The sequence below is a fragment of the Argopecten irradians genome, chromosome 8, assembly GCF_041381155.1.
Source record: "Argopecten irradians isolate NY chromosome 8, Ai_NY, whole genome shotgun sequence".
Taxonomy (NCBI): Eukaryota; Metazoa; Mollusca; class Bivalvia; order Pectinida; family Pectinidae; genus Argopecten; species Argopecten irradians.
Window position 1 is genome coordinate 18,730,692 of NC_091141.1, and position 20,713 is coordinate 18,751,404.

Here is a 20,713-nt window from a genome sequence, read left to right on the forward strand (position 1 = left end):
GATGTACATGACTAAATCACTGATTAGAATCATTACCAAATAGATAAAAAGTATTTTATTTGTCTACACTCGTGAGAAACTCTTGCCTTTGTCCATGCAGCTTTGAAATCTTACCATACTACAATCAAGTTCACTCAGTGACGCAATCTCTATATATGTACTCCCAAACAGATAAGTAGGGAGTACATGAACTGTTTAACAAGAACACCAACGCATTTCTATGCTTGCAGAGCACAAGTTGACCAAATGTCAAACCATGTTTAGATGAACAATTTACTGTGTATGTTGTTTCTATTAAATTTATTTATACAATAATATATTTGTATTATAATTGTGAGGGATTTTTTATACAAGTTTAGCGTCATTACTATAATACTAATTTAAATCAGAGTTAGCATTCTTATATTTATTGTTAACTTTATATCTAGTTTACGACTACAAGTAAAACCTTCCAGCACATTTAGGAATTTAGTTATAATATAATGTTTAATGATACTGTAGTCCTAATAAAGTCTAAAAATATCATGGGCGAAACCAGTATACCAACTTCTAAGTAAATATTAGATAAACCTGTCTGCTGCTTGTTGAGACTGTGTATTCTGAATAAATAGATGGTCTACTCTGAATAAATCAATATTGTTGCTTTTCTTGTTTTTTTGGCAGCTAGTTTACCATAATTGTAAGGTTTTAAAATAACAGTGTTTACATAAGAGTGTTAGATGTGTAGAAGAACACTAGAGAAAACACACATCCCTGTCAAGTGCCCTGACCAGGAATTGAACCCGGGTCTCCGTCATGGAAATATACAGCTTTACCCACTGAGCCGAAGAAGCATGCTCCGTCAGCTGAGTGACAGAGACCGTATTTAACACTATGTACAAATGTACAAACCACACGACCCACTCCTTTTAGATATGTAAAATGATACTTTTCACTGTTCAGAAGTGAATGAGTTCAAATAATGAAATAAATTAATTTGATGAAAAAATGCCCAAAACAGGGCTTTTGCCAGGCCTCTATAGGGTCTGGTAGAAGGACCCATTCCCAATTGAAAAATAGCACTTTATTTTCCCAAATTTAGTCAGTATTTTCCCAATTGCAGTAAAGTTAAATTAAAACCCCAAATATGATGTCTTATATATACTCCATATAAGTAAAATTAATTGTAGAAGTTGAAGAATATTATAATATCATAAAAAGAGACAGCTAAACCTTCTTTGTTATTTAATTTCCCCATTTTGATATTCAACAAAATTGTGAAGAAATTTTAACAAAATAATGCTGATGATTTTTTTCTCAATTTAAAAAAACAAAAAAACCAAAAAAAAACCACTGATGATATTTTTCCAATTTTTGCTTAGGGTCCTCTTCCCAAAACAGCTGGCAAAACCCTGAAATATCAATGTTGATTTTATTCTTTTTATAGCTATAGATATTTTAAAAGTTATACATGTGGATCAGACTGTGTCAATGGATGTTAACCAGGTACCTATATTAGATATATAACTAGTGTTTGGAGGTCCCAGATAAAAACCCAGGTCTGGCATTCCAGCATTTTTCTCCTCTTGATCTTGGGTTCATATGTTAACCTTGATCTGGCTGCTACATTTTTACCTATCCTGTTACACATGTACTCTGCTAATAAATATAATGGTTTCAACCTCTCATTATAATTGACATTTTTTTCTGACATTGACTGGTAAGTCCATCCTCCCATGATATGTGAGTTTTATTTTCCGACATAACACAATCTAGCATTCCTGTGTACAAAGCTATGTTAAAGTGTTAAATGTCATGTGTGACTAACTACTATACCCCTCTACCTAGAATCTACATTTAATGACTTTGACCTTAAAAACTACAATGTAGTATAGCTAGAGATTTTATCCTTATATACAATTATCTTGGCTTTGCTTCATGAATGTGTATGGTACTCTATTGTCCCAGATTTTCTTAATAACAGTAATTTCATTCTTATATATATACATTACATTTACTAGAGTGTATGCATTATCTCCAAAACTAAACCCTGCAAAGTTTCAGTTTTTAGCTAGGATCAGAATTTATGCAGTTTTTTCATTCAATAATGCTGTTTTTTTCTAATTGTCTTATCTAGATTGTTTGTATGTGAGATAGATGTATACTAACAATAATCAAGACTTTTGAAACTTGCTATACATTATAGCTCATTCCGAGGGTATATGCATACATATGAACAAACATCAACAATTCTATTCTATGAATAATTGAAATTTCATTCATTAAGTAAATAATTTCTGTATCTTAATTGACCTTGAAACAATTTGTTACCTGTAGACCTGTACACTCCATCAGAAAGGATATTTATCTAGCTGAGTGATGTCTCATAAACGAATCCTGACATCTGATACATGTACTTCATTTGGACATTACCGACTACACGTATTAGATTATGATTGGCACTTTTCAATTAGATATCATGGCTTCAGAGCACTAGCAGAAGTTATTTATGCTGATATTTTATGTGTAAAATAAGTATCCAATATTTGTAGTCTAGATTATTAGGATCATTCTTAGTTCATCTTTTATATAAGTTTGACATGTTACTTAGACAGGAAGGGGAAATAATTGTAAGCACAACTAAAGGAAGCAATCACAATCAGGGGAGGTAATTATAAGCACCACTAGGGGAGATAATTGGGGGTGTTTTTCTTATAAACGTTAGCAGGAAGAAAGATAATTATGAGTTAGACAAAAATTCAGCTGATTGGGTCTTTACAACAGTATGTAGCCTTGGACATTCATTCTTTATCTAGGTGTATAACCTATCATTATACAGGCCATGTCCTGCTGAAGTTTTCTATGTCACTTGTCCTGGCAGCATAGTCACTATTATAGTGTAAAATTTGCTATGGGACAAAATGGTGATTTTGTAGACACTCATGCATGACCATTGAATATTTGTCAGTGTAATTTTTAAAAGTTTAGTAAGTCCCCATCAGTGGTATCTTGAACTTGATCTAGATATTCGCTATTTTGCTGACCAACTGCAATACATTAAACATATATAATGCTTTATATATTGAGACCATTAACACATGTAAGGAATGTGTTTGTCCCTGATCCTTTTGTAACCATTAACACTTACACCTGTTGATAGCAGGAGGGACAGTATATATAGTTTAACTATAGACTTGTACTCAAACTCTTAACATGTCTGTAAAGCTGAGCATTTGGTCATGGCCAGTAGTATGCTAAATAATGCTGGGATGAAAATTAAGCCATAGAGTTTGTTGCAGTGAATGACAACCTCCACCTTCAGTCAAGGTCATAGGGTTAATATTGTAACAGTTTTTAATATTGTAACAGTTTTCTCTTGATAACTAACATAAGCTCAGTAAATACTAAGAAAACCCAGAGAAGCTCTTGGGAGTGATGCAGGCTATTAAACATTTTAACTTGATGAACTTGTAAGGGTGACATTCGTCCATACATCCTGCATTACCAGTGAGTGCCAGTATATATATAATTACACATCGTCCTTGGCTGTTTCATCAAGTTGGACTTGTAGCTGTCAGGCTGTACAAACATGTACAGGCGGTCTGACTATACAGGCAGGGTGACATTTAGTGTCTGCGATTTGTTATATACACACCAGATGGTTCTGTTGATGTTGGATAGCTAGAATACACACATGCCAATGAACAACAGGTAGGTATTATAGACAGATCTACAGTTATTGCTTGAAAATCTTAAGCTAATGGGAATTGTTATCACATAATGATCATGCATATTACAGGGTATTTCTGGGTAAACCCATAGGCCACCCCCTCCTTTCCCCTCCTCTCCCCTCCTCGGTTCACACTTAGCAGTGTATATATACCAGCTGTGACTCCGGGATCCTGAGTTCTGAAAGTTGAGAAACCTTCTCTAAACTGTTTATGCTTTTATGCTTTTTATCAAGACATTGAACATTTTACATGTATATTCATGAACATTCTCAATTGTAAAGATTGAAGTTTTGTCATTTTCTAAGGAAGTCACATATTCTTTGTGTCCTTCATCACAGAGCCTTCATGATATAATAATTAATTGCTATTTGTTTTCATACTAAATCCAACTCTCTGATTGGCATATTCTTTTTCTTCATATACTATGAAGAAAAAAATCAGAGAATGGCACAAAAATCCGATGTAATCATGACGTCACAATAGAGATGTCGACGTTGCGTATTGATTTAGAAATAAATATCCATTGAAAAATCAAAAGAATTGTATGTTTAAATGTACTCATTGTTGTCATGTAGTCTGAAAAATTAATTATAAGCATTGATGTAACTATTTTTTAACTTCATAGGGGTATGAAATCAATTTTGTTAGCAAACTTATGTGAGAATCCACTATGCGGATTCACACAGTTTGCAAACAAAATTTCTTTCATACCCTTATGAAGTTAAAAAATAGTAACATCAATTCTTAAGTATTTCAAATTAAAGATTTTGCTTTTAAATTTGATAGTCTCAATAGTGTTGCAAATATATTATGTTAACAAAGCAGTACTAATTATTTGTAGATAAAAGACTTTGAAACAGTAGGTCAAATTCATTGCTGTTTCTTTATATATATGTACTATAAGAAGCCTGCCATCTTAAACTATGAAGGACTGTATGTAAATGATTCAGCTACAGAGGCTGACTTAAGTTATAATTACAGCTGTACAAGCGCTAAGTATAAACATGTTACTTGTCACCTCCCATATGCATCCTATAGTATTTGAAGGATGAGAAACAGAAGTATAAGTTCCTAGCTATAATAGTAATATATGTGTAACAGCTATGGGAGGGGCTCTAGTAATAGGTCCTACACACTATAATCACTTCACGATTCCCCATCTGTATGGTACATGGTTGACACATGTCACAGTAAACATTGGAATGGTTGCTGTTATAACAGTAAGTGCTTGGAATACTATTTCATTGTGGGTTAATTTTGTTCTAGTAAAAATAAACACATGTACTGCCGGATTGGTAACAGTTTTTGTATACACAATCTAAAATTAGTGTTTGTTTCCTCAGCAGAAAAAGTTTATCAGCTCAGTGATGTTCATGTATTGAAATCAAGTCGCTCCATAGTCAATTAACTAATTTACATATATAATTAGTGGTAACAGCGACTCTACATCGATATCAATTAATGGAACCCAATGATATGCCGCTGACATGCATCAGCATTTATAGACCTAGGATATACAAGTCTCTGATGTGTTTTAGGCTTTGATGCATATTTCCTGTGGGATTATATTTGGCTGACATGCATCAGCATATAGACCTAGGATATACAAGTCTCTGATGTGTTTTAGGCTTTGATGCATATTTCCTGTGGGATTCATCTAACGTTTGGTTTAACCCTTTGTTTTTACTTGGGGAAATGCATTACGGAATCATCATCAGCAAGACAAAGTAATATATATATATCCAGCTGTATGGAGTGTTGTACATGTTTTGTTGGTCAGCTGAAAAGTTCAGGAAGTCTTTCAGTCTCACCGTTATAATAGATATTACAGTATTAGTCATATCTGTGACACTGACATGTATGATATGTATGGAATATGAGATTAAAATGTAAAACATCCTGCCCAATAAGTGTCCATGTCCCTGTACATGATGTCATTTATCACAGATATGTCAGTATTTTGGTAAGTTTTATTAGATGAAATCTGGTATGTCATTGATCACAGATCTGTCAGTATTGGGTAAGCTTTTTGTGAGATGGTTAACACTGTTTACCAGAACTCCACAGTGACAGCAGGGCTTATAGGGGATTAAAGGGAGAACAGCCATCACTCTCATTCTACTCAATATTATAAAACTTTTAAAAAAGGTTTAAGATAACTTTTTTATTCAATACATATATCACTTCTGCCAGTGTCAGAGACTAACACTGTACAATGTGTATTAGGTTTTTTTTTATAAAATGTCCACTGTATCATTGCTGTTAAATACCATGGAAAATGTGTATTGTAAATGTGATTTAACTTGGATAGAATTACATCTAAATATTTCATGGTTTGTAATTTAGTTATAATCAGGCCTTTAGTTCTATAAACAGCCGTGATGGATACATGATCCTTTAAAGATAGTAAACAAAGAACTATTTTAATTCAATTACCATAATGAAAGTGTTTGATTTGAAATAAACATCTTCAAAATCTATGAACATTTACTTTAATGCTGTATCCCCACTAATTTCTGCTTTTGATCTTTTTTGCTCCAGGTTGGATAAGAACTTGTGAGAGTTTGGAGCCAAAGTTCAAAACATCAAAAGTCACTCAAGTATAACCAGGTCACCACTAGAGGGCGCGTTACTTTGACGGGGTCAGACACTGAACCTTTGTTGTGTCTTAGTCCTGTTAAGCTATCAAGGATTTGACCACCTGTTGAACTTGCTAAAGATATTTTCAGTTAATTAGAAAATTAAATGCCACACACCCATTTGTAAAGGCCTTTTTAAACTGTAATTTGAGAATGTAAGATTTTAATTTTCTCGGTACATTTGATATAACCTCTGTGAGGTTAGAATTCTAAAGGAAAATTATTTAACTTTAATGAATTTTTTCATCAAACTGTAAATTGATATTAGGACATTCAACACCTGAATGAGATATAATCAGGTTTGCTCACACGCAATGGACAAATCTTAACGACTGTCCTCGGCCTTGTGGTTACACATACGGATTGTGTGTGCTTGTGAGTGGTAAGGGACGGCTGCTCTGTGTTCAAATTCAAAAGACACCATGATGAATCCACGATATCCACGGATGCGTAAAAGGAAAAACAATGACTTGTGTGGAAAGAACTTCCTCAAGTTTGTCATCTATATGTTCACCTTCCTCTTTCTGGTATGTATATTGATGTTGACAGTAAATATTTAAATATACCATCTACAGCAGTCCAGCCATTGGTGTCTAATTGATTATAGAAATTGATTTTCAATCTTTACCATAAGATTACATGTAAACTATTATACCCCGCAGTACTACTTCATAAAGTTTCCTCTTATGCCCTGATAACACAATGGATGTCTGGTCAGGGTGATGTAGCCTGATATTCTTCTGACCCTGTCACCAGATTTAGACATTATGATGATAAGATAAGAATGTATGTGCAATTTATATTATTGTTCCTAATATTGTGACCTTGACCTTTTCAGTTGTCCGGAATCGTGTTTCTGACCACGGGTCTGTACATCAGGTTGGAGAAGTTTACGTATGTTGGTTTACTGGGTAGCAGTGCATTTCCTGTTGCCACCTATCTTCTCATCGCCACCGGAGGTTTCATCCTCTTGTCTGGAATTCTGGGATGTACGGGAGCGTGTGTCGAAAATAGATGTTGTTTAGTGATGGTGGGTGTTTTCTGCATTAGATAGTTATATCTTTATAGTATATATTGGCTGAAAATACTATCCTAGCTAGATAAACAAATTTATTGAGATAATTATTGAATTATGATGTTTGTTATAAACAAACTGTTGTAAAACTGTTTTCATGTGTTTCGATGCCAAATCAAGGAACTGCATGTTTCCTGTGAATAACCGCCAATAGAGAAATAGTTCCTCGGGTTGGTCCCAACAGACTCGGGTTGGTCCCAACAGAATTAAACTGTTGCCTGAAAAGGCATGAAACAACAAGCTGTATGTGTTGATATCATTCACAGACGTCTAGTGGAAAAATAGGAGTGTAGATATTAAACAATGCTTTGAAAGTTGATATCTGTAAAAAGACCCCATAGAATAATGCAATATAATGGTAGTCCATGTAATTACCACCTCAGGGTTTGATTTTTGTTTCACACTTATTATCTCCTCATTAATACAGCTGTCCCATGGATGACGTCATACGTTTGTAACGCTGCTATCAAGATTCCCTCAGTAGGCTTACAACTGAATGACCGTTATAATTCATAACTGTGTACCTATTTTTGCAGATATATAACTTAATTAGCGCAGTATATGAATTTTGAAGGAAGTTAGCTATAGTGTTGTTTTGAATGCTAACGTTTTCGAGTTTTGATCAGCGATAGATATGAATCACAACATCTGGTATACTAATTTATGTCCGGAAACGGACAAACAATATGCGGAAAAATTGCAGCAACATATTATCATTTCTTCATTTTTTTAAGCAAAATCTTTATTATAATTTGAAAGATGCTATTTCAGAAAAAAGTTAGTTTCTATACAGAATCGCACAGAGCAAAATATTTGCCTCAGAAAAGCTATTTTTGATGCTGAATAAGACTCTTTGAATCAAAAGTTTGAGGTAAGGCCTAGTTTCCCAAGCTTGTTATATCTTATTGACAAAAAAAAATCAATAGAATCATCAAGGTATGTTATTATTAATGTTATTTAGTATGCTTTAATAATGAAATAGACATAGAAATTTTACAAGGGTAAATAAATAACATAAAACGTCAAAAAATGTATGGTTTTGCAAATTTAAGCGTTTTCAAAGCAAAAGAGGTATCAGAAAGTAAATCGATCATATTTTGAAAATATGGAAATTCAAAAATTAGATTTTTCTTCTGATAATTTTTTCAGAAAAATAGAAAATAGGACTATTTTGATGCAAATTTTCACTAAAAATGTCTCCGAATTTGTTTGAAAAAAATAACAGTATTTGGTTCATTATGCTGTATTCCTTCTGTATAATAAAACCCTATCTGTTTCAGTATGCTGTTTTCCTCCTGTATAATAAAACCCTATATAATAAAACCCTATCTGTCCCAGTATGCTGTATTCCTCCTGTATAATAAAACCCTATCTGTCCCAGTATGCTGTATTCCTCCTGTATAATAAAACCCTATCTGTCCCAGTATGCTGTATTCCTCCTGTATAATAAAACCCTATCTGTCCCAGTATGCTGTATTCCTCCTGTATAATAAAACCCTATCTGTTTCAGTATGCTGTATCCCTCCTGTATAATAAAACCCTATCTGTTTCAGTATGCTGTATTCCTCCTGTATAATAAAACCCTATCTGTTTCAGTATGCTATATTCCTCCTGTATAATAAAACCCTATCTGTTTCAGTATGCATATTCCTCCTGTATAATAAAACCCTATCTGTTCCAGTATGCTATATTCCTCCTGTATAATAAAACCCTATCTGTGCCAGTATGCTGTATTCCTCCTGTATAATAAAACCCTATCTGTTTCAGTATGCTGTATTCCTCCTGTATAATAAAACCCTATCTGTTTCAGTATGCTATATTCCTCCTGTATAATAAAACCCTATCTGTTTCAGTATGCTGTATTCCTCCTGTATAATAAAACCCTATCTGTTTCAGTATGCTATATTCCTCCTGTATAATAAAACCCTATCTGTTCCAGTATGCAATATTCCTCCTGTATAATAAAACCCTATCTGTTCCAGTATGCAATATTCCTCCTGTATAATAAAACCCTATCTGTTCCAGTATGCTGTATTCCTCCTGTATAATAAAACCCTATCTGTTCCAGTATGCTGTATTCCTCCTGTATAATAAAACCCTATCTGTTCCAGTATGCTGTATTCCTCCTGTATAATAAAACCCTATCTGTTCCAGTATGCTGTATTCCTCCTGTATAATAAAACCCTATCTGTGCCAGTATGCTGTATTCCTCCTGTATAATAAAACCCTATCTGTTTCAGTATGCTGTATTCCTCCTGTATAATAAAACCCTATCTGTTTCAGTATGCTGTATTCCTCCTGTATAATAAAACCCTATCTGTTTCAGTATGCTATATTCCTCCTGTATAATAAAACCCTATCTGTTTCAGTATGCTGTATTCCTCCTGTATAATAAAACCCTATCTGTTTCAGTATGCTGTATTCCTCCTGTATAATAAAACCCTATCTGTTTCAGTATGCTGTATTCCTCCTGTATAATAAACCCTATCTGTTCCAGTATGCTGTTCCTCCTGTATAATAAAACCCTATCTTCAGTAATGCTGTATTCCTCCTGTATAATAAAACCCTATCTGTTTCAGTATGCTATATTCCTCCTGTATAATAAAACCCTATCTGTTTCAGTATGCTGTATTCCTCCTGTATAATAAAACCCTATCTGTTTCAGTATGCTGTATTCCTCCTGTATAATAAAACCCTATCTGTTTCAGTATGCTGTATTCCTCCTGTATAATAAAACCCTATCTGTTCCAGTATGCTGTATTCCTCCTGTATAATAAAACCCTATCTGTTTCAGTATGCTGTATTCCTCCTGTATAATAAAACCCTATCTGTTCCAGTATGCTATATTCCTCCTGTATAATAAAACCCTATCTGTCCCCAGTATGCTGTATTCCTCCTGTATAATAAAAACCCTATCTGTTTCAGTATGCTGTATTCCTCCTGTATAATAAAACCCTATCTGTCCCAGTATGCTGTATTCCTCCAGTATAATAAAACTCTATCTGTTCCAGTATGCTATATTCCTCCTGTATAATAAAACCCTATCTGTTTCAGTATGCTATATTCCTCCTGTATAATAAAACCCTATCTGTTTCAGTATGCTATATTCCTCCTGTATAATAAAACCCTATCTGTTTCAGTATGCTGTATTCCTCCTGTATAATAAAACCTATCTGTTTCAGTATGCTTATTTCCTCCTGTATAATAAAACCCTATCTGTTTCAGTATGCTATATTCCTCCTGTATAATAAAACCCTATCTGTTCCAGTATGCTATATTCCTCCTGTATAATAAAACCCTATCTGTTCCAGTATGCTGTATTCCTCCTGTATAATAAAACCCTATCTGTTTCAGTATGCTGTATTCCTCCTGTATCCATAAAACCCCTGTATAGTATAAAATTTCCCCTATAAAACCCTATCTGTTTCAGTATGCTGTATTCCTCCTGTTATAATAAAACCCTATCTGTTTCCAGTATGCTGTATTCCTCCTGTATAATAAAACCCTATCTGTTCCAGTATGCTGTATTCCTCCTGTATAATAAAACCCTATCTGTCCCAGTATGCTGTATTCCTCCTGTATAATAAAACCCTATCTGTTTCAGTATGCTGTATCCCTCCTGTATAATAAAAAACCCTATCTGTTTCCAGTATACTGTATTTCCTCCTGTATAATAAAACCCTATCTGTTCAGTATGCTGTATTCCTCCTGTATAATAAAACCCTATCTGTTCCAGTATGCTGTATTCCTCCTGTATAATAAAACCCTATCTGTTTCAGTATGCTGTATTCCTCCTGTATAATAAAAACCCTATCTGTTTCAGTATGCTGTATTCCTCCTGTATAATAAAACCCTATCTGTTTCAGTATGCTATATTCCTCCTGTATAATAAAACCCTATCTGTCCCAGTATGCTGTATTCCTCCTGTATAATAAAAACCCTATCTGTTTCAGTATGCTGTATTCCTCCTGTATAATAAAACCCTATCTGTTTCAGTATGCTGTATTCCTCCTGTATAATAAAACCCTATCTGTTTCAGTATGCTATATTCCTCCTGTATAATAAAACCACTATCATGTCCCAGTGCTGTATCCCTCCAGTATAATAAAACCCAATCTGTTCCAGTATGCTGTAATCCTCCTGTATAATAAAAACCCTATCTGTTTCAGTATGCTGTATCCTTCCTGTATAATAAAACCCTATCTGTTTCAGTATGCTGTATTCCTCCTGTATAATAAAACCCTATCTGTCCCAGTATGCTATATTCCTCCTGTATAATAAAACCCAATCTGTCCCCAGTATGCTATAATCCCTCCTGTATAATAAAACCCTATCTGTTCAGTATGCTGTATTCCTCCTGTATAATAAAACCCTATCTGTTCCAGTATGCTGTATTCCTCCATATAATAAAACCCTATCTGTTCCAGTATGCTGTATTCCTCCTGTTATAATAAAACCCTAATCTGTTACCAGTATGCTATATTCCTCCTGTATAATAAAACCCTATCTGTCCCAGTATGCTATATTCCTCCTGTATAATAAAACCCTTTATCTGTTTTCAGTATGCTATATTCCCTCCTGTATAATAAAACCCTATCTGTTCCAGTATGCTGTATTCCTCCTGTATAATAAAACCCTATCTGTTTCAGTATGCTGTATATTCCCTCCTGTATAATAAAACCCTATCTGTTCCAGTATGCTTTATTCCTCCTGTATAATAAAACCCTATCTGTTTGCCCAGTATGCTTCTGTATTCCTCCTGTATATAATAAAACCCTATCTGTTTCCGTATGCTATATTCCTCCTGTATAATAAAACCCTATCTGTTTCAGTATGGCTGTATTCCTCCTGTATAATAAAACCCTATCTGTTTCAGTATGCTGTATTCCTCCCTGTATAATAAAACCCTATCTGTTTCAGTATGCTGTATTCCTCCTGTATAATAAAAACCCTATCTGTTCCAGTATACTGTATTCCTCCTGTATAATAAAACCCTATCTGTCCCAGTATGCTGTAATTCCTCCTGTATAATAAAACCCTATCTGTTTCAGTATGCTGTATTCCTCCTGTATAATAAAACCCTATCTGTTCCAGTATGCTGTATTCCTCCTGTATAATAAAACCCTATCTGTTTCAGTATGCTGTATTCCTCCTGTATAATAAAACCCTATCTGTTTCAGTATGCTGTATTCCTCCTGTATGATAAAACCCTATCTGTTTTCAGTATGCTATATCCTCCGTATATAAAACCCTATCTGTTTCCGATATAGCTGTATTCCTCCTGTATAATAAAACCCTATCTGTTTCAGTATGCTGTATTCCTCCTGTATAATAAAACCCTATCTGTTTCAGTATGCTGTATTCCTCCTGTATAATAAAACCCTATCTGTTTCAGTATGCTGTATTCCTCCTGTATAATAAAACCCTATCTGTTTCAGTATGCTATATTCCTCCTGTATAATAAAACCCTATCTGTTTCAGTATGCTGTATTCCTCCTGTATAAATAAAACCCCTATCTGTTTCAGTATGCTGTATCCTCCTGTATAATAAAACCCTATCTGTTTCAGTATGCTGTATTCCCTCCTGTATAATAAAACCCTATCTGTGCCAGTATGCTGTATTCCTCCTGTATAATAAAACCCTATCTGTTTCAGTATGCTGGTATTCCTCCTGTATAATAAAACCCTATCTGTTCCAGTATGCTGTATTCCTCCTGTATAATAAAACCTATCTGTTCCAGTATGTATAATAAAACACTGTATACCTCCTCCTGTATAATAAAACCCTATAAACGACATGCAGATACAGGTAATAAAACCCTATTTTTGTCACTCAGTATGTAATAACTCTAGACTACATGCAGATACAGGTATAAAACGAGATTTCCCAGTATCATATCTCCTGTTAACTCTAGATACATGCAGATACAGTATAGGATAAAATGAGATCTTTTGTCAGTATGCTATGTGTATTCCTGTTACTCTAAAACGACTATGCAGATATGCAGGTATTCCTCCTGAATTTTGTCACTCATGTTAACTCTAGACTACATGCAGATACAGTTAGAATGAATGAGATTTTTGTCACTCATGTTAACTCTAGACTATCTGTCCAGTATGCATATCCAGGTAGGTGAGATTTTTGTCACTCATGTTAAATAAAACCCTCTGACTACATGCAGATACAGGTAGGAATGAGATTTTTGTCACTCATGTTAACTCTAGACGACATGCAGATACAGGTAGGAACGAGATTTTTGTCACTCATGTTAACTCTAGACGACATGCAGATACAGTATAGGAATGAGATTTTTGTCACTCATGTTAACTCTAGACAGTACATGTATTCCTCCTGATACAGGTAGGAACCCTATCTGATTTTTGTCATTCCTCATGTTAACTCAGTAGACTGTACATGCTGATACATCTGTTTAGGTATGTATTTTTGTCACTCATGTTAACTCTAATACTACATGCAGTATAATACAGGTAGGAACAGTATTTTGTATTCATGTTAACTCTAGTTTACATGCAGATACAGGTAGGAATTTCGAGATTTTTGTCACTAATGTTAACTCGTACTGTTGCAGTATACAGGTAGGAACGAGTATAATAAAACCCATCTGTTTCAGTACCTCTATATTACATGCTGTATATCTGTCCCAGTTATTCCTCCTGTATAATATGAACCCTATATTCCTTTGTAATAAAACTCTTTGTTATTCCTCTGTATAATAAAAACCCTAATTACATGTATGCTATATTCCTCCTGTATATAATAAAACCGAGATCTGTTTCAGTATGCTGTAATTCCTTCAGTACTGTATTCCTGTATAATTTTTCCAGTATGCTATATTCCTCCTGTATAATAAAACCCTTCTGTTTCAGTATGTGTACTCCTGACTAAAACATGCTGATACAGTAGGTATATTCCTCCTGTATAATAAAACCCTATCTGTTTCAGTATGCTATATTCCTAGATAATGCAAAACCCTAGGAACAAGATTTTTGTCACTCATGTTAATGCTCTAAAACCCATCTGTACCAGTAGGAACGTAGATTTTTGTCACTCATGTTAATTATAAACTACACTGCAGATACAGGTAGGAACCATCCTTGATTTTTAGATGCTCATGTATAATTTGTACATAGGGGCAAATACAGGTAGGAATGAGATTTTTGTCACTCATGTTAAATGTAAAAACATGCAGTATACAATATTCCTTGGGGGAAGGGGGAACAGAAACTTGTATAAGTTTTGTGGCACTCATGTTAATAAAACCCTACATAGGGGTATAGAGGTAGGAATGCTGTATTCCTCCTTTAAATCGCTACTATCATGTTCAGCATATGTAACCAAATGTTGCCAAAACGACATCCTTAAGGTAGGAAGGGGATTTTTGTTCACTCATGTTAACTCTGACCCCCCAGGCAGATACAGGGCCACAGAGATTTCAGTATCACTATGTTTTCTTGTACATGCAATACAGGTAAAACCCTATTAAATCAGCTACTTGTCCTAGATAATTCTTATCTGGAGTCATGTAACCAAATTTGGCCACAAACATCCTTTGGGGTAAATAAAACAGAACTTGTATTTTTGGCTCTGGTCCCCCCCGGGGGCAGGAGGGGCGGGGCCCAATAGGGGAAATAGAGGTAAATCATTTATAAATCGCTACTAGTCATAGAGTATCTGCATGGATTGTAACCAAATTGGCTCCTGTAATAAAACATCCTTGGGGGACATATGCAGGGGGGAACTGTTTAAACTTGTATAAATTTTGGCTCTGACCCCCCGGGGGCAGGAGGGGCGGGGCCCAATGTAGGGGTAATAGAGGTAAATCCTTTAAATCGCTCTTGTCATAGAGTTCTGCATATAATGTAACCAAATTTGGCCAAAAAAATCCTTGAGGGGGGAAGGGGAACAGAACTTGTATAATTTTTTGGCTCTGTTCCCCCTAGGGGGAGGGGCGGGGGCCTCAATAGGGGAAATAGAGGTAAAATTCCTTATAAATCGCTACTTGTCATAGAGTTCTACATGGAATGTAACCAAATTTGGCCACAAACATCCTTATGGGAAGGGGAACAGAACTTGTATAAATTTTGGCTCTGACCCCCCGGGGGGGCAGGAGGGGCGGGGCCCAATAGGGATAAATAGAGGTAAATCTTTGTAAATCGCTACTTGTCATAGAGTTCTGAATGGATTTTTGTAACCAAATTTGGCCACAAACCCTATTGGGGAAGGGAGGGGAACAGAACTTGTATAAATTTTGGCTCTGACCCCCCCGGGGGCAGGAGGGGCGGGGCCCAATAGGGGAAATAGAGGTAAATCCTTTAAATCGCTACTAGTCATAGAGTTCTGAATGAATTGTAACCAAATTTTGGCCACAAACATCCTTGGGGGAAGGGGAACAGAACTTGTTAAATTTTGCTCTGGTCCCCCCCGGGGGGCAGGCAGGGGCGGGGCCCAATAGGGGAAATAAAGGTAAATCCTTATAAATCGCTTCTCATCTAACATTCTTCTGAATGGAATGTAACCAAATTTGGCCACAAACATCCTTGGGGGAAGGGGAACAGAACTATTGTGTATAAATTTTGGCTCTGGTCCCCCGGGGGCAGGTGGGGCGGGGCCCAATAGGGGAAATAGAGGTAAATCCTTTAAATCGCTACTAGTCATAGAGTTCTGAATGGAATGTAACCAAATTTGGCCACAAACATCCTTGGGGGAAGGGGAACAGAACTTGTATAAATTTTGGCTCTGATCCCCCGGGGGCAGGAGGGGCGGGGCCCAATAGGGGAAATAGAGGTAAATCCTTTAAATCGCTACTTAAGTCATAGAGCTCTGAATGGAATGTAACCAAATTTGGCCACAAAGTGTAGGGAAACCAAATCCCTTGGGGGAAAGGGGAACAGAACCTGTGTTTAAATTTTGGCTCTTTTCCCCATGGGGCAGGGGGGCAGGGCCCAATAGGGGAAATAGAGGTAAATCTTTAACTCTAAACTACTAGTCATAGATGAGATTTTTGTCACTCATGTTAAACTCATTAGAGAATGCAGATACAGGTGGAAATTTGTCCCATTTTGGCTCATGTTAACTCTAACATCCTATGCAGGAGAAGGGAACAGATTTTGTTGTCACTAAATTTTGGCTCTGATAGACAGGACATGCGGGCCCAGGGGAAAATAGAGGTAAATTTTTAAATCGTCACTCATGTTAACTCTAGACCAAATTTGGCACAAACATCCTTACAGGAATAGGTAGGAACAGAAATTTTTGTAAATCATGTTAACTCTAGCCCCGACATGCAGATATAGGGGGTAGGAACGAGATTTTTTGTCACTCATGTTAACTCTTGTAAACATGCACTTATCATAGACAGGAATGAATTTTTGTCACTCAAATTTGGCCACAAAATATCCTTGGGGGAAGGGGTAGGACACGAATTTTTTGTCACTCATGTTAACTCTAGACGGGGATACAGTAGGAACGGGTCATCACTCATGTTAACTCTAGGGCAGATACAGGTAGGTTAAACTCATGTTAAATCTAGAATACTGCAGTCAGGTAGTAGAGATTTCTGTTAAAATCAAAATGTAACCACTAAATTTTCAAAAAGCCATTTTTAAACATCCTGAGGGAAAAAGGAACCAATACAGCAATTATAAATTTTGGCTCTGTCATCCCCGTGGGGGCAGGATGCGTATTCCTACTGGAAATAAACCCCTAAATAGGGGATTTTTAGTAAGGTAAAATTACATGTTAACACTGTTTCAATCCAATGAACTCCTTTAAAATCTTGGCATGCACAAACCTTCCAAGAGCTTTATAACCATACACCCCTCTGTTTACAATATGGATGTAAGGTAACATCTTTCTAACATAGAAATGATGTAATTACAGTAACCAATTTCTGTTAACAACACTTTGGGGATGTAGGGGCCAGTAAGACACCCCTGTAAAACATACTAAAATACGATGTAAGCCATGAACATTCCCCTCTAACATAAAATACGATGAAGAATTCTAAGTACACTTTAACATACAATACGATGTAAGTACACACCCCTCAAAACATACAATACGATGTAAGTCACACACCCCTCTAACATACAATAACGATTACAGATGTTAAAATATTCCTCTAACATACTGCTGAAGGGGATGTAAGTACACAACATAAATTTGTAAGTACACCTAACATACAATACATATGTAAGTACAACACCCCTCTAACATACAATACGATGTAAGTACAACCCCTTAACATACAATACGATGTAAGTACCCCACCCATACTACAAATGTGTGTTAAAATAACATTACAAATACGATGTAAGTACCCACCCCTCTAAGGGGTACAATACGATGTAAGTACACACCCCTCTAACATACAATACGATGTAAGTACAATATAAAATTCTAAAATTTCAGTACTCCCTCTACATACAATACGATGTAAGTACAACCCCTCTCTCTAAATTAAATCGATGTAATAGGTCACACCCCTCTATCATAACAATACTTGTAAGTAAACACCCCCCTCTAAATACAATACCCGTTGTCTAAGTACACACCCCTCTAACATACAACAATACGATGTAAGTACACACCCCCTTAACATACAATACGATTAAATACACACCCTAGTGTTAACATACAAATATGTAAGTACAGTATAGACCCCTCTAACATACAATACGATGTAAGTACACACCCCATCTCTAACATACAATACGATGTAAGTACACACCCTCTAAATACAATACGATGTAAGTACACACCCCTTTAACATACAATAGATGTAAGTACACACCCCTCTAACATACAATACGATGGTACACACCCCTCTAACTTACAAATTTGTAAGTACACATAAATAAAATGGCTATGTAGTACAACAACCCATTTGTACATAGATGTAATACACACTCCTCTAACATACAATACGATGTAATGTAACCCCTAAAAACAAATATTTAATGTACATACCCTTAACTATCCAATTTGTAAGTAAACCCCTTATTATACAATACGATGTAAGTATAACACCCCTCTAACATACAATACGATTTTAAGTACTACACCCCAGGTAATAACCAAAATGATGTAAGTAAACCCCTTTAACATACAATACGATGTAAGTACACACCCCTCTAACATACAATACAAAATGTAAGTAAAACACCCCTATAAAATACAAAATTGAATCTTATGTAACCCAACATTCAGGAAAATGTGGGGTAAGTAATCCCTCACCATACAATATTGATGTGGCGCCAAATCCTTCTACATAATTCGAAAGTCACTTTTCTAACAACATTATACTATAGGTCATTATTATGGTAAGTACACACCCTTAAATACAATTATGTAAGTAGTCAGAATCTAACATGTATAATGGTAACCATCTAACATTCAATACGATGTAAAAATTCCATAACTCAAATATACGATAATGCAAGACCCCTTAGGTATACTACAAATGGGTGTCAAGAACATACAATAAATGTAAGTCAACTTGTATACATGTTGCCTATCTGTTCAGGACAATAAATTGAACAAATATACAATATACAAAAATGTAACATAAGTATGACTTAGACCATATGATAATTCTAAAAAATTTTTGTCCTTGTTAATACAAAACATTGTACTATTAGGAAAGAGTAACACCCTCTCTGTTACTCTAGGAATGTTTAAAGTACATGATTAATATTTTTGATACTCAGTCTGTTCACAGTTTACAATAGATTATTAGGGTACAGTTTAAAATATTTTTGTCCCATTAAATTAACGAATAATTTTAAATATGTTTAATGAAATCAACATTTTTGTGTAATACATGTAAATTTTATTTACTATTTTTGTAGATACATATTTAATATCATATAAATATTGTCCTGCCGAATGTAAAAAGGGGCCACCCAATGTGCACAAAATATTCCAAAAAATTGGAAATAACATTTCATAAAATATTTTCTTGATATTCAAAGATCTAACATTTGGTATGTTATGTATAACATACAATACGATGTGACACTCAATAATACTGGGGTTTAAATTTAAAATGTTATTGTGTAAACACACCCCTCTATCACAGACACTGAATACGATGTAAGTACACATTGCCCCCTCTTGTAATTAACATACATACATGAAAACGATGTATATTATCAATTCTACTAAGTACACACAGTACACAGCCACTAACATACAATACGATGTAAGTATGTACCACACCCCTCTAACTACATTTACATACAATACACACGATGTAAGTACGAGTGTAAGTACCACACCCTCTAACATACAATACGATGTAAGTGTACACACCCCTCTAACATACAATACGATGTAAGTACACACCCCTCTAACATACAATACGATGTAAGTACACACCCCTAACATACAATACGATGTAAGTACACACCCCTCTAACATACAATACGATGTAAGTACATACACCCCTCTAACATACAATACGATGTAAGTACACACCCCTCTAACATACAATGTGATGTAAGTACACACCTCTAACATACAATACGATGTAAGTACACACCCCTCTAACATACAATACGATGTAAGTACACACCCCTCTAACAATACAATACGATGTAAGTACACACCCCCCTCATACAATAACCCCTCTAACATACAATACGATGTAAGTACAAACACACGCCCTCTAACAACAATACGATGTAAGTACACACCCCTCTAACATACAATACGATGTAAGTACACACCCCTCTAACATACAATACGATGTAAGTACACACCCCTCTAACATACAATACGATGTAAGTACACACCCCTCTAACATACAATACGATGTAAGTACACACCCCTCTAACATACAATACATGTAAGTACACACCCCTCTAACATACAATACGATGTAAGTACACACCCCTCTAACATACAATACGATGTAAGTACACACCCCTCTAACATACAATACGATGTAAGTACACACCCCTCTAACATACAATACGATGTAAGTACACACCCCTCTAACATACAATACGATGTAAGTACACACCCCTCTAACATACAATACGATGTAAGTACACACCCCTCTAACATACAATACGATGTAAGTACACACCCCTCTAACATACAATACGATGTAAGTACACACCCCTCTAACATACAATACGATGTAAGTACACACCCCTCTAACATACAATACGATGTAAGTACACACCCCTCTAACATACAATACGATGTAAGTACACACCCCTCTAACATACAATACGATGTAAGTACACACCCCTCTAACATA

At 35.3% G+C, this 20,713-nt stretch overlaps 1 protein-coding gene across 1 annotated transcript in view; it reads left to right on the forward strand.

Annotated features, from left to right (window-relative positions):
- LOC138329765 (CD151 antigen-like) overlaps nt 1-20,713 on the forward strand; it is a 29,823-nt gene that overhangs the window by 710 nt on the left and 8,400 nt on the right. Inside the window, exons 2-4 of the mRNA XM_069277055.1 lie at nt 6,252-6,876; nt 7,188-7,379; nt 10,855-10,871. Of these exons, the coding sequence (XP_069133156.1) occupies nt 6,772-6,876; nt 7,188-7,379; nt 10,855-10,871 (314 nt within the window). The 5' untranslated portion in view covers nt 6,252-6,771. The remainder of the gene's footprint in view (nt 1-6,251; nt 6,877-7,187; nt 7,380-10,854; nt 10,872-20,713) is intronic.